We start from the raw sequence: 15,727 nt of genomic DNA, 5'->3' as shown, positions 1-15,727 counted from the left end.
TTACATAATTTAATTTATTAACCAAAATATTAAAATACTTTCTATTTAACTTTAAATCATTTTCCTAAAAAAAACAAATAAATTTCATAATAATGAAACCAATCAAACATATTATTAAAAAAACTCACTGCCAAACCCTAGTATCATAGTTCTCTTGGCATAACTCTTATTATTTGAATTGTCTTTCATGAGTTAAATAATGTTTAGATTAAGAACATTATAAATATCAACCTTTAACCTCTTAACAATAAAATAAAAAAAAAGTTTAAACATTTTAAATTGTCTTTATCCATAACAAACAAATGGTCTATGCATTAATAAAACAAACTCATAGTCTCCATGAATAGAATAGAATTATAGATAGGGAGAGATAGAAAGAGAGTTTGTATGTGTACGAACAAAACCCAGCTAGCAACAACAGTTAACACATGGGAGACTTTCCCTTCCTTTTTTTTCAATACAATCCCAACACAAACCCCAAAAAAACCATCTAGATCTCTCTTTAATTCTCCACCTTTCTCTCTCTCCTCATCTTGGTTTATCCAAATTGTTATGGATTTGATGATCACTACCCTATCATCATCATCATCACCATGTCTGGTTTCTTCTCACTAACCAACACAAAATCCTCAAACCAACAAATAACAGAACTTGAACAACAACCACCATCCAACACCACCAATACCACAACCGGCGCCGCCAGCAGCTTCCTCCTCTTTCGAAACGAAGAGATCTATTCAAACCGAGGTTTTGAACTATGGCATCAACAACAATACTTTCACAGAAACAACACCAACCCTTCATCATCATCCGCCGGAGTTGATCATCCACCGCCGCCGTACAGATCGACGGCGGTTACCATGAGGAGTAGCACCGGTGGTGCGGTGAATTGTCAGGATTGCGGTAATCAAGCTAAGAAAGATTGCCCTCATCTTCGTTGCAGGACTTGTTGTAAGAGTAGAGGTCTTCATTGTCAAACACACGTGAAGAGCACTTGGGTACCGGCGGCGAAGCGACGGGAACGTTTACAACAACTCACGGCATTACAGAATCAAAATCAGCAACAGCAACAACAACAACAATTGACTTTTATGAGGAGTAATGCTGAAGATCATTATCAGGTTCATCCGAAAAGACCAAGAGATCATAATACTGGTGATGATCATTAAATCTCCCTATTCTTTCTTCATTTTTTGTTTTGTTTAAAAGGGTACAAAAAAAAAACCTAATTAATCAACAAATCATAACAGAAATTAAAAAGATGAGGGTCTTGAGATATGCAAAATGCAATCATTTTGTGATTTGATGCTTTTTGTTATTTATTAATTAGTTAAATTTTCTTGGGAACCTAGAATAGAAATTAGTTTGATAGAGAGAGAGAGTGTGTTTTGATCATGAATTCCATATCGTTTGCGTGCATTATGGAAGAAGCCATTTGATCGGCCATGCCTATTGCCAACAACTCTCACTAGTCACTTCTTCTCTCTTTGGATTCAAAGTACAATTAACAAAAAGATTTTGATTTTGGTAATTATTTAATTAGTTGACTTATGTTCTTCATTATCAAATGTTTAAAACACCAAGACAACTCAAAGAATAACAATTCGGGTTGGATCTGGGAAGTTTACAGATTAGGGCAGGATCATTACCCTTTTGAAATATCTTCGCACATATTATTTTCATTATATTTGTTTGATTTTCTATCCATAATTGTTATGTTTTTGTTCGTTAACATCATTACATTGCATGTATTATTTTCAAAATTTGGTTAATTATATTTATTAGGGTTTCTTGACTATTTTTAAGCAATGTTTTCTCTTGGATTTATAAATTAGGTTTAGAATTGGGACACTTTCCGGCTGAGGTGAGTTCATCTGCGGTTTTCCGATGTGTTAGAGTTAGCAGTGTGGATTCAACTGAAGAACAAATTGCATATCAAACGGCTGTAAACATCGGAGGTCACATGTTCAAAGGAATTGTCTACGATCAAGGTCTCGAGAATCGATATGGGGGTGAGAGTTCATCTGGCGGAGGCAGCGGAGGAAGAGCTACAGAAGGTGTTAATCATCATCAACAACAACAACCACTAAACCTCATAACCGCTAGCGGCGCCACCAGCAGTTCCGGCGGAGGAGGAGGAGGAGGAGGTGGCATAACAATGATTGATCATTCTATTTATCCAACTCCACTTAATGCTTTTATGACCGGCACTCAATTCTTCCCTCCACCAAGACCCTAGTTAATCAGAATTTGATATTTTAATTTTCACTAAAAAATATATATTTCATATTAGGTCTAATTAATTATTGGTCATATGGGTTTCATTATGGCCTATCTATACTCACTGATCAATTGATCGATCTTAAAACTTTTATATGTACTACTAGCTTAGATTTTTGGATCGAAAGTTTATTGTTATCAGTGTTTGATTAATTAAGGTTTGTACTAGGGTAGCTTTTTCCTATGAATGAGTTCAAATTTGTTTTCTTAAAAAGTATTGCTAATACTTTCTTTCTTTCTTTCTGGATTTGGTTTTGGATTTTAAAGCTGCTTTTTTCCAGTTTACCCGTTTGGTTGCCGGATGAATTATAATGGGGAGTACAGAAACCTAGGTTTATGGTTTGCTTGGGGCTACGTTTTAAAATCATTCTTTCCTAGGTTTTGTAAAGAAACTTTTTCTTTTTCTACACAAAACTGAGACAATTTGACTGTTTTCTAGAAAGTAGACCACAAAAAGGAGAGAGAGATATACAGGCGCCGTTTAAGCATTCGGCGGCCCTCCTCTAGGTTTTCCCTTACCCTTGTCATTCCAGTACAAACTCAGCCTACTCAATCTCTCTCTTTCTCTTTTTCCCTTAATTTATTGGAAAAAACTAGTTAGAAAAGAAGATAAATCTTTTCACTAAAAGGACTCTTGATATCGATTTTAGTTTATGACATGGTTTGATTTGTTTATGTATTTTATTTAATGGTGAAAACTAGTGTTTCATGTGTTTGTAGAATTATTTTGCTAAACTTGTGATAAGTGATTGTGTCACAAGTTAATTGATATTAATCTATGGTATTGTGATCTTCAAGCAAAAAAAAATATTAATAAATAGTTTTCTAAATCTTTTGTTAATTTTTAGGTGGCAAAGATGAACAACTAAGTAAATTTCTTTGAAGTTTGTGGAGATCATTTGAGGAAGGAGAATTAGATTAAGTGAAAGATGGAAAAGGTTGATGAGAATCATTAAAGATGATATGGATTGCTTATAAACTAGATAAGGATGAACATCAAAGGATGTTAAGGGAAGGACATGTTGTAGAAAAAGGATTTCGAGTTGGGTCACCATATGTTGAGTGATTAGGATTCAGGACTACATCGAACTTTTATGAATGAAATACTTTAATTAAGGTTAATGTAGCATTGAAGTTGGAGTTAGTTGACAAAAGTGGTTGTGCCACAATCAATATCATGAGTTTTTGTGTTTTTAACCACGGTTGTAATTCTTGCTACTGTTAAGTCTTTTTTTTCTCTCGATTTCTTTTAAATATATGATGACTTTACTTGACCTGATTGAGTTATAATTTTGACGATTTTTTATTCCCGCAAAAAATTTCAAAACAGAACTAAACAGTAATAGTAGTAAAAAAAATCTCAAATATTACGAACACAAAGGATAAGTCTACTCCCTTCCCTCATCAACCCATTATCATCCCTACTCATCTACTCATGATGAAACTATTTCTGAAGTTGTTTTCTCTTTTTCCTTTTAGAAAAGATATGATATGAACTTTGATTTGAGCAAGGAAAAAAAAACATTATGCCCAGACAATATAAGATATGAATGTAATCCAATAAAAAATAGGTCATCTGTTTTAAGATTGTGTAGAATTTCATTTTACAATTTGATTACATATTCACTAACCAAAATTGAGTAAAGATATAGAGTTTAACTTACAAGTTTGAATATAATATTTTTTCTATTTTAAAAAAAAAAAAGTAGGGTTTATATTTTCTTAAGAAAGTTAAGCCAACAATCAATTCCCAACAAAGTATTTTAAGTTAACCTAGATATATAGTTACTATAATCTCATTTATACACCAAAATATACTTTATTTAATATTTTTTTCTTTCTCATCTATTAATTAGAGGGTAGAATGGTCACTTCAAGACAATGTTACAAGAAGAACATTATGAATATTTCTTATTGGCAATGCTAGCTATGTCCTATTGGTTAAGAATTCTTTGTTAATATTTGTAACTCTAATTAGATTTTTTTTCTTTCAAATCTTAATCTTTGGAGGAAAAAACAAATCATAGCTTTAGTAAATGTTGTTTCCCTTGTGTGATATATAAGCCTTAATTTAGTCTTTTATTATTTTTATTTGGAAAGATAACACGGTATATAATTAACTCTTTCTCGGGGACAAATCGGGATTCAGAGATGGGTGGGCTTGAAAAAAATTATGATGGACTTAAATAAATAACGATAAAATTTTGGATAAAAGAGAGTGAATAAATGTAAGTTTTACTATTTTTTAATAACTAGTTAATAAAACAATGAATTGTATTGATTTTTTAAAGAAAAAATAAGTGGTATTGTCACATTTTTACCTTAATTTTTTTCTTTTTAGGGTGGGTTTCAGCCCACTCAGCCCCGGTATAAATCCGTCTATGCTCTTACTTGAATTTAAAAATATTTTTAGTGGAATAATCACTTGAACAAAAACTCTTTATAATTTAGTCATTCTTCCTATGTTAATTAAAAAGTGATTGTTCTTAACTAGTTAATGATATCTTTGTCAATTTAAGAATTTAAAGAAAATTTAAATGATTGTCTGTGCGGTGCCATTACAAAGATATAGTATTTTATTACAAGTATTATTATAATTATTTAAGTGAAACATTTTTTCACTTATACGGATATCTGTAATAGTTATAGATCTAATGGGTCAAAATATCATCATTATTGTAAGTTTAATGTAAGAAAATTACAAGAAAAATAGTTCCAACATGAGAAATAATACAGTTTATTTCTAAGATCTGTATCCATTTTTTTTTTGTGAATATCATACATTACATTGTTGTTAAGTTTATTTTTCTTGTTTAGATCGATTTATTAATCTTCAACTTCACTTTTCGTCGTTTTTCTCATATTGGTCGATATTTCTTTAATTTTGTTGAACATTGTATCATTTTAGTAGTTATCGAGTTGATTTAGAATTCTCTAAACGATGTATAAATATACAGTTCTTTTAATAATAATAATAAAGACGTTATAATATTGATTTCCTTTTTTGTTTCCAAAGACAAATAATATAAGATCTCCTGTTTTCTCAATGCTCAGACAACACTAATTTTATTGTGTTCTTGTTCTTGTTTTTTCTTGTAATCTGTTTTACTTTTTTGTTGGTTTTATAATAAATGACATTCTCTATAAAAAAATTTATCTAACTATAATTAAAAAATTATTTAACCCAATAAGTAGCTCATATGACAAGATATCAGATTAGTTTTCAAAAAAAAAATTGTTTGATTTTGATAGATTCTAACAAACTCAAAATTGTAATTGTTATATTCTAATTATTAACACATGAGTCCGAACAATTTCAAAATTTTAATTCTGAATATTAAATTCAAATTTTAATTAAAATGATTAATCTTTTAAAAAAAAGTATGAAATTTACTGATACTATATTACTGTTCAAAAGGTGCTTAGTTGAGAAAACTAGGTTATATTTGATTTAGGCGGCCTTAGAATTAGAATAGAAGGAATTCCAAATCTTTTAATTGTTTAGTGAATTAAAATAAATAATTTTAACTACAATTATTCGTTCAAAATAATTTAAAAAAAAAAATTTTTATTTGAAAGTGAGATTTAATTTCGATTCTCACTTTTTATTAAAAATGGGGTTAGGATGAAATTTTGATTTTCTATTAGCCTAATCTAAAAAAATAAATGATCAGTTCTAAAAGAGAAATTAAGAATGAAATAATTTAATTTTTATAATTCCATTGAAATGAATATATATGATTTTATATTTCAACCATAATGTCCGATTAAGAAACTGTATTTTAAAAAAAAAAAAAACAATTCTCTGAAAATCAAAAGAAATTTCATTCAAGACTCTTACAATTCTCAATTATTGAAAATCCTATTAATTGTTTAACGGTCATATATTTTATTTATTCCATTGTTACTAAATTATTATTATTTTATTAATATATTTTTTGAATGACAATTTATTTTTCATTTTTCTTTTGAATTTAAGAATTTCCTTGATCATGATTCTAAATGCAATTTAAAGTGTTAATAAAAATCGAACTAACTCTTTTAAGACAACTCTTGACATTTGAAGTACTCTACTATTTAATATTAGTATTATTATTATTTTTTTTTAAATATGAAATTTTTCATTAACTAATTGGCAAAGGGTTCTCAATTTTTACGTTAATATTCTCTTTTATCTTTTTCGTGTCAAGTCTACATCTTTGTTGGGCGGACAATCAATGCGGGTAATCAATCATTTTTCTTGTTGGCGGGAATACAAATAAATTTAGTAAAATAATATGAAAATTTGGGCAATGGTATAAGAAATCAAAAGAAGAATTAAGACTATGAATGAGGTAACAAATAATACAAGACACCAAGAAAGACACCTTATTTAGCTTCATAGAGGATACCAGATTTGGTCAACTGAAAGAAACTTGCAAGATTGTGAAAGTTTTCCATATTCACTCATCTGTCCCTTTCTCTAAAATATTGAGTAAATTGAGGTATTTTAATATTTATTTGTTTATGTAAGATTAAAATTACTTTAAAATAATTAAAAATAAAGTAAGAATATTTGTATAGATGAGATACATTTATAAGAGAAAGAAAATGATTACGTTATTAACCTAATAAGATAGTTAATTACTTGGGACGGAGGTTTCTAATACACCAAATATCACATATTCGATTTTCACTTAAAACATAATGAAAATCATGATGGTGGAGGGTGCAAAGGCGGATCTATGTAGGGCTTGGGTGAACTTCAGTCCACCCGTAAAAAAAATAATGGTAAAAATGTGACATTACTTCATAATTTCTTAAAAAATTTCAATATACACTAATTTTGTTTATTTAGTTATTAAAAAAATAGTAAAACATACATTTATCCACTCTTTTATCCAAAAAAAAATCTTTATTATTTTAAATCAATCCTAAATCTTTTTTACGCTGAACTTTGAATTCAGAATCTATCCCAGGTGGGGATGTCATTCTAGTTTTTTAATGTAAAAAGTAAAATAATTAATTAATTACATTATTTGTTCTAATTAAAATCTGAGACCAAATAAAAAAAAGTTATAACTTTAATTAAGTCTATATTATGTTAAAGTTGTGAATTACATTTTTTCTAATAACAGAGGAATCTATAGGGTTAGAAGCTAGCATAGAGTTGGGCGATTAGGAAATAATTAATATTGGGAATTCATAATTTGGTGAAAAATAATAACGCCGCAAATGTCAATTTTCACTGCAAAACAGCCGCAAATCATTATTTTTTTTCGTCCTTGAAGATTCACGTGTGATTCATTCATTATCTTTAAATGATTTTCTATTAAATAAAACATTTTATAAATAAAATAATACTTATTTAAAACTATTAATGATTTTGTAATTCCATGACATGGTGATTTAAGGAGTATATAAAGCCATCTCATTCCATGTAAAGTTAATATCATAAAAGTTGACAATATTTTCTCTTTAATGTACTTTGCATAAAATACCCAATTTTTTTTTTTCAAGTTTTTTTAGTTATTTGAATATATTATAGTAGTTAAAAAAGACACAGTTTTATTTAACAGAATAGTTTAAGTGAATAATTTTATCTCACATTTAATTTTCACTAAAAATGTAAATTTTAAGTTAAAATAGAGATAATAATTGTAAAAATTTGTTAACTTTCAAAATTAAAACAAATTACTTGGTTATTTTACGTCATTTTTAATTATTTTTCGTCTTGTGAAATCATATTTAAGGATAAATGATTTAGGTTTCGATCTTAGTTTTTTAGAAGTCAAGACAATATAATTAGAAAATTAATATAACTTTAAGAGGCCACCCATTTAGGGAAATTTGAAAAAAAAATCATTAAATTTAATTGCGCAAATGACAACTTCAAAATATTCTGACGAAATTATCCCGTCGCGTAACGCGAAAGGCAGGATCGTCTCGCGAAGAAAAAATCTAGAATGATCGTGCCCTTCGCGTTACGCGACGGGGTAATTTTACAGGATTTCCCTTCGCGTGACGATCTTGCCCTTCGCATTACGCGACGGGGGTAATTTTCTCAGAATATTTTGAAATGGTCATTTGCACAACTAAATTTATGCATTGGTCGCCAGCGCATTTAAGATGCTTTTTAGGATCATTTCGTCAAATTTCCCCCATTTATGTCAAAATTACAATTTTAGTCCTTGATAAACTTATATGTAGAACTAAGCCCTTCAGATTTTAATACATCTAACTAATTTATATTCTTACGTCTCCTCCTCAATACAAAAATCTTTTAGATGTATCTTATCTCGAAGGTTATAAAAAAGTCCACAATCCAAAAGTTTTTGTAAAAATGTCAATCCGTTGTGATTAATAAACGTGTTGTGTATTGTAGAATAAATCTTTGTTTAAAGTTATCGCAAATAAGGTGATAGTCAATATCCAAATGCTTTGTTCTTTCGTGAAAGACATGATTTTTGACAATATGTATTGCAACTTTATTGTCATATCATAAAGTAATGGGTAACTGAACATAAATATGAAAGTCTTTAAGTAAATATGTTAGTCATTTGAATTCACAAACTGTAGTAGTTATGCTTCGATATTTAGCTTCGACAGAAGATCTAGACACATTATTTTGTTTATTTGTTTTCTAGGAAATCAAAGCATCTCCATATGTAACACAATATCATGTAACAAAACGTCAACTATCGAAGCAGGTTGCCCAATCGTCATCTAAAACACTCAAGTAAACAATTAGAAACACAAGAGTAAAATAACTTTAATGAATAATACCCTTCAAGTAACGAACAACAAGTGTAACCATCCCCTCTTCTAGTCTAGCGGCAACAAGAGGTGGATATCCCCAGGCCTCATGCTCCATGAGGTATTGGGTTCAAGCCCGTCAGACGGCAAATTCTACGTCTGGTTAAATAATTAAGTATGTTTGCGAGTTTTGTACTTAACCCGCGGGGATTAGTCGCACTCTATATGAGCAGTGGAACCCAGCGTTCTCAAAATATAAAAAAACAAGTGTAACCTCCCAATGTACCAAAAGGGGTTTCTGCATGCATTGACTTAGATGTTGTATTCTAAAATCAATTTTGAGGAGAAAATTTTTAATATATTAGTCGTCACACCAATCTTTTGAATTTTTCTAGTTTGACATATCATTATGGCCGGACCTATTTAGAGGCTAGAGAGGTCATTGCCTCAAGACCCCACCTATAATCTGCCGGTTGACGCCCCAATCTTCATCCTCAAAGGTATCAAACAATTTCAATCCTTCTCAATTTGATCATATGCTTCAAATTTTGTTTGATTCTTCAATTTATTGATCTTACAGGCTGAATAAAGAAGTATATTCTATTATAGACTTGTGTGGTTTTGATGAAATATCTGAAATATGTAGAAATTTAGCGCTTTACTTGCATTAATATATGTTTTATTTTTTATGTTATCAATGAATTTTTGGAATTTGTAAGCAAAAACTTAAAATCAAAACCATAGCAATTAATTATAACAGATGTTCTAATATATTGAAACGATAAAATCCTAGTTCTATACTTCTATTGCTCCATGGTATGAATGAATGTGTTGTTAAGTTAGGTTGTGCTGATTAAATTAACTTTGTTTGAAAAGAGCTAGATGAATTCAATCTTTATTTGATGAGCTCTTGCTTGGAATGGTAATATGGTATAACTTGTTACACGCAATAAATGTTGTGAGTAAGTTTATCCAATTTGAAGATATGAATATTGATATTGCAATCAACCTCTTACAAGGACTTGATAAATTTCTTGAGGAGTTTAGAAAATAGAAATTTGATAGTGCCGTGAATGAAGCTATACAAATGGCAAGTGAAATGGGGATTGAACCTAAATTTCGAGAAAAATGTATCATTCGAAGAAAAAAACAATTTGATGAAAGTGGCAATGATGATGTGATACAATCTTGTGAAGAGTCTTTTATAGTTGAATATTTTTTTGTTTATAATTGATCAAGCTCGATCTTCGCTTCAAGTTCGGTTTGAACAATTTTTTTTTTGAACAATTTAAACAATATCAAGAAATATTTGGATTTTTATTGAATTTGGAGAAGTTAAAACGTGAACCTAACTAGTTTGATGAAGTCGAGCTTCAACAACTTTTGAGTCATGATGGACGTTCAGACATTAATGGTGATGAATTGTATTCAGAGTTATTGGTCGTGAGATGCTATTTAACAAATAAAAAAAGAACAATTGATATGCTACAATGTCTGACAAAACTGAATGATTTATTCCCAAATACTTACCTTACCTATAAGTCCTTTTGACATAAGAACATATGCGATTTACAACCATTTAAATTTGTATCAGTCAAAACATTGAGAACATATTTGCGTTAATTTACATATAAACTATCGCAAGTATGTTTTAATTCAAAACCTAAGAAATATTTGGTAGTTCTTAAATCTTCAATTGAAAACTTTTAATCAAGAAAAAATTAACATTTTTAATATTTTATATTATCTATTACAATTAATATGCTATCTACATCAACTAATAATGTAGTAAAACTGTTTTATGTTTTTAGTATGAAAATACAATTATCGTTAACCGACTGTATAAAGCCATATTAAAAAATGATTAGAAATGTGAAGATTTCATTGTATTGAAGCTTGTTTTAAATCATAAAAAATTTTGGTGAGACGACATACCTGATCAGTTGTTCTTGCGGTGTATCCCTCAAAATGATGCATATATACATCCTCCTCAAGATTACAATGTAGAAATGAGTTGTTTACGCTGAACGACTATAAAAACCAATTTTCATGAAAATCAATTCCATTCTTTTGATTGTAACCCATGAGCCCCTCTCTCTATTTTGCCATTGTTCTATTCAGATTCAACTTTGTTTTATATACTCTTCTTTTATTTTATTTTAATTTTAGACGTTTTTATATGATCATGTTAGTATAAATATTTCCTATAAATTCTAGATATTCATAGTTTGCATAATTTGATACACATACAAACGTTTTTGTTTTATGTCTTAAATAATATGTCACTACAATTGTTTATGACATTATTTGTGTTCAAGATGTAATCGTTCAACCAGGTATGAGTCCTAATTTCTTTCATTTGTTCAGTTTGTGAATTAAATTTTGATTATAGTTAAATAAAAACATATGATAAGTAATATTTCATAAATAGTTAGAATAAAGTGTTTTAAACATTTAAAATAAATAAAATTTTAGTTATAAAGCAATGTAATATGTCTTAAAAATAAAAATGTTGCTTAATAAATAAAACTCTTGGAAGTTCTCTACTGGACCGGACCGGAGGGAGGGGTCAAAGGCTCAAAGCAGGCTTCTTTTCCTTTCCTAGTTCCGAACCTTAAAACAACTGAAATCAATTTCAGTCTTATTCACACAAACAGTCCTTTAAAGGCGCCGGATCGGGTGCTATGGAGGAGGTCATCGTCTCCATCGATCCCATTTCTCGCCAGGTACGGCAAATTTGGTGTTTGTTGGTTGAATTAATAAATGGGTTCTAGTTGAAATACAGTAATGGACTTTCATTCTTGCATAAGTTTGATATATGATTTGGGTTTTCTTAGGGTAATTTAGTTGGTAATTTTGCTCTGTGTGGGCTAAATAAGTTGGAATAGACTAAATCAAGAAAGGGTTGAAGAAATTTGTATAAATTGATGCTCGAATTATTGTCTAGATAATTGTTGGTCTTATTTGATTTCTTCCTAGTAGCCTTTAGCATAATCATTATGTGTTATCTCCTTTATTTTACATTCAAATGTATTGCTTTGAAGGTGGTTATGTGATAATTGGATTGGAATGTAATAAAAATAATGTGGCATTGGATGATGATCAAGAGACATAAATAGAATGTGAATGTAATGTTCTAACAATATTCTTATCCCTTCAAAGCAACCAATCTAATTATCTTTCTACTAATGGGATTATTGAGTTGACACATCTTTGATTATTCATTAACTTCCAACAAAACACAAGTTATAATCTTTTGATCTAATTTAGCTCAAGCATTATCTCCCACATGCTCATGAGTTATGGAGGCTGTTATGTTTTTCCTTAATTCTAGTTGATTAGTTGTTGAAGATCAACAAGAAGTTCATATTCTCAATGCCTATGTTCGATGGACAATTTTTTTGCTTTCAAACATGATTGTGAATGGAGTTCCAAAGCAATGTCAGAAAGATGAGAAGCATCTGACTGGCCAAAATCAAAGAGTTATCTTATCTAATCCCTAGACTGATCCAATCTTGATACGATTTTCAAGGACACGTCCTAGGATCAACACAGGTTAAGCAATCACACATACACGGGTTTAGGAATGAGGGGGTTATGAATTATGACACCAAACAAATATTAGAGCCTGAAGACTAAATAGAAGATAATTGTGTTTAGGGGAAGAATCTCAAATTCCCATTGAACATGGCCAAAAGGTTAATAAATAGTCTTTGAACTTGCAATGGGTTCAAGGAGCCTTTATTTGCATTCTGTCAAATTAAAACTAACACTGTTCAAAAGGTTCTAATGGTGTTTTCCTTTTGGTTTCTGATGCTTGTATTGTGGTGTAAACCCGCAGCATTTGCGACCTTACTTCAGTTTTAATAAAAGTAGGAAGTTTAGAAAAGTAAAAAACAAACAAAAGTTCTAATGATGTTAAATTTTGACATTTTGTGTGACGGATGTGTTGAGGAATGTTGGCTCCTGCGGTGGTATGCTTAATCTGGACCAAACGTCATGCAGTCCGATAGAGTATATGTTAAGAGGCAATACAATTTAGCTGCACCATACTATTATGTTTTGGAGGTACAATGTTTATATATTAGTTTATTCTACTGAGTTTGGATTCAACTAGTGGTTCAAGATACACAAGTGAAAAGTGAGAAGAAACAAGACAGGGATAGAAGCACAAATTTTTAGTGAAAAATATATCATCACATTTAACCCTGTTAATATTGTGTTTTGAATGGTGTTAGCTTGAAATCGACGGGATGAGTGATATGGGTTTACAATTCAAGTTCGATGGGCACAAAGAGCTCATGGAAAGTTCAGTGGCATTTTTTAGTCTTTCGTCTTAGTTCAATGGCTTTTTTGAACTATTTCCCTTATGTTTATTTTGAGTAGATAGTTATATTCAAGAAATATTTTTCAGCTGATACTTACTGTTTTTCTTTGCCAACTGTAAGTAGTGGAGAAACAATAATTTTTTTGTAAATGGTGAAACTCGCTAAATAGGAATCAAATCTTGGATCTCCTCTTAAGACATTCTATTGCTAGCTTTTGACCCTTTCAATTATGTTGTAGATGAATAAATATGATTAACTAAATTTTTTGTTTTGTTAGTGAACCGAGATTTAATTAGAGTATTGTTATCTTTTTTGTTGTTGTTGTAACTAGAGTTTATTCCTTGGAAGGGGTTAACAGGAAACTCCTTCATTACCATCCGACTCCGCCATGATTCTCACTTGAATCACAACATTTTTAGTAAAAACCGAACCTCATACCTTTGGTATTTTAGGTAAAACTCAGAGTATTCTTATCTTATACAATGATCAAAAGCTTTTGTAAACTTAAGAGTTTTATCATGGCATGCTATGTGCAGGAATGTTTATTTTCTAGAAAAAATGTAATTCTTTATTATTAAAATTAGTAGAATCAACTGCTTCTAAAACACTTGAAAATGAAACTATTAGTTCTAGTTACATCCATAATGACTTTGTATTTAACATTTTTTTCTTCATTATTTTCTTTTGAATCATCATCATTCTTTAAGGATCAATATCCTAAGCATAATAACTCTATTTGAAATGAGTTTGCTACTTTGCTCCAGATTGCACTCTGAAGAGTAGCACATTTTTAGACCTCTTTCCATATTTTTACAAGTTTCCTGCACACATTTCTATATTTGAAAACCATGGACCAATCAATGTTTTTACGATCATTGGATGTACCTATATTACCTCTTTTTATAAAATTGGAATCAATCTATCTGATTTAAAGGGAATCCTGTTTCTTTGTGATTACCGACATATACTTGATAAGCATAATTTTATTCCATTTCATGCGGCTTCTGATACACATTGCTCTTTTTTCCTTTGGTTTGCAAATATTTTCCTATTTCACTTTGTTTTCTTACCATTCTAATCCCAAATGAAGTTTCTGATCAATTGACCTTGTAGCTTCATCACTTTCTTTAGTAGCTGGAACTATTAATACCAATAATTCTGAATGTATTTCAATAGTGTGCTAACTGTCTATTGAAATCTTCCTGTATATGAGAAAAAACTTTGTAGTCCCACCCTCAAATTTTGTTCTTGACTTTCTCAACCATTGGACTACAGTGTGAGAAATACACCTGTCCTAAGATGAGTGGGACTCCAAAGAATCACTAGTCTTAGTTAATCTTACCAACACAAGTTACTAACATGAAAAACTAGACTTGAAAAACTCTACAAACTCTCCAAATTCAAGGCTATTTTCTAGCTAAAATAATCGGGAGTTCTAAGGCATTAGCGGTAGAATTACTCAAAAAGGTTTGTTTTGAAGAGCTCTCTACGAACTGTCCAAATTTCTAGGTAATCAGACGATTGCACCTCCGACAGGAGACATTCAAGTGTGGCGTGTTTTTCGCATGTATATTCCAGTCAGCCACACCATTATATCAAATGTATTTGGATTTGTCTCCCAAATTTCATCTCATCCTAATCTAGATACAACCTGTTTTCAAATGAAGCGAATATTGGTCTCCACTATTTCATCATTGAATTCAATTATGCAACTCAGATGAGTATTTTTATTCATGTATTATACTTTTTTTCTTGATTTGTGTTTTACAAGTCTCCAAGTAGGAATTTACAGGCATTAGTCTTAACAAGTTTTCATAGTAAACCTTGGATGTGACTTGTGAGTAGTCGATCAGTCACTCAGTTGAGCTGCTTTATAAGGTAAGGCATATTCTAATTGAGTCATCAAATTGACTAACTGAGTGGAAGGCATGACTAGAAAGTATGAAAAGCACCCATTAATCTCCCCCACTAACCTCTCTTTTAACTATGAAAAATTGTCATACCTTGATTGAACTTAATTTTACCTTGGAAGGCTGCAAACTGGGGTCCATGTTTCCAATTGTTTGATGGTAAAGGGAACAATGATGTAAACTTTATCACTCCCATGAGCAATAATGGTGGAAGTTAAAAGTGGAGAAAGGGGGGACCGGTAAGATCAATTAAAGGAGATGGACTCTGTTCACATTTATGTTGTTGATGTTTTATTATGATCCCTTAATGTTATTGATTTGTTCACAAACCACTTGATTTCCTCCTAACCATGTTCCCTTAAACATGTTTAATTGCTTTTTCCTTTGTTCCCCCACTTTATGTGAAAGAGTACACCCACTTCCTTTTCGACCCAAAAACCATTATTTGAAGACATTATAGTTGTTATGTATTGC

General features: G+C 30.3%; 1 protein-coding gene and 1 long non-coding RNA gene across 2 annotated transcripts; both read left to right on the top strand.

Annotated features, from left to right (window-relative positions):
- The first annotated feature begins 593 nt into the window (after window positions 1–593).
- On the top strand, window positions 594–2,239 carry LOC124909706 (protein EXPRESSION OF TERPENOIDS 1-like). Its single transcript, XM_047450360.1, has 2 exons — window positions 594–1,155; window positions 1,836–2,239. Exons 1-2 carry the CDS (start codon window positions 594–596, stop codon window positions 2,237–2,239), a joined length of 966 nt encoding a protein of 321 aa, XP_047306316.1.
- Window positions 2,240–11,580: 9,341 nt separating this feature from the next.
- On the top strand, window positions 11,581–13,643 carry LOC124912676. Its single transcript, XR_007096709.1, has 2 exons — window positions 11,581–13,083; window positions 13,254–13,643. It is a non-coding gene; the product is annotated as an uncharacterized LOC124912676 (long non-coding RNA).
- The last annotated feature ends 2,084 nt before the right edge of the window (window positions 13,644–15,727 follow it).

The sequence above is a fragment of the Impatiens glandulifera genome, chromosome 1, assembly GCF_907164915.1.
Source record: "Impatiens glandulifera chromosome 1, dImpGla2.1, whole genome shotgun sequence".
In the NCBI taxonomy this organism is placed as follows: Eukaryota; Viridiplantae; Streptophyta; class Magnoliopsida; order Ericales; family Balsaminaceae; genus Impatiens; species Impatiens glandulifera.
This window is presented reverse-complemented; position numbering and strand designations above follow the sequence as displayed.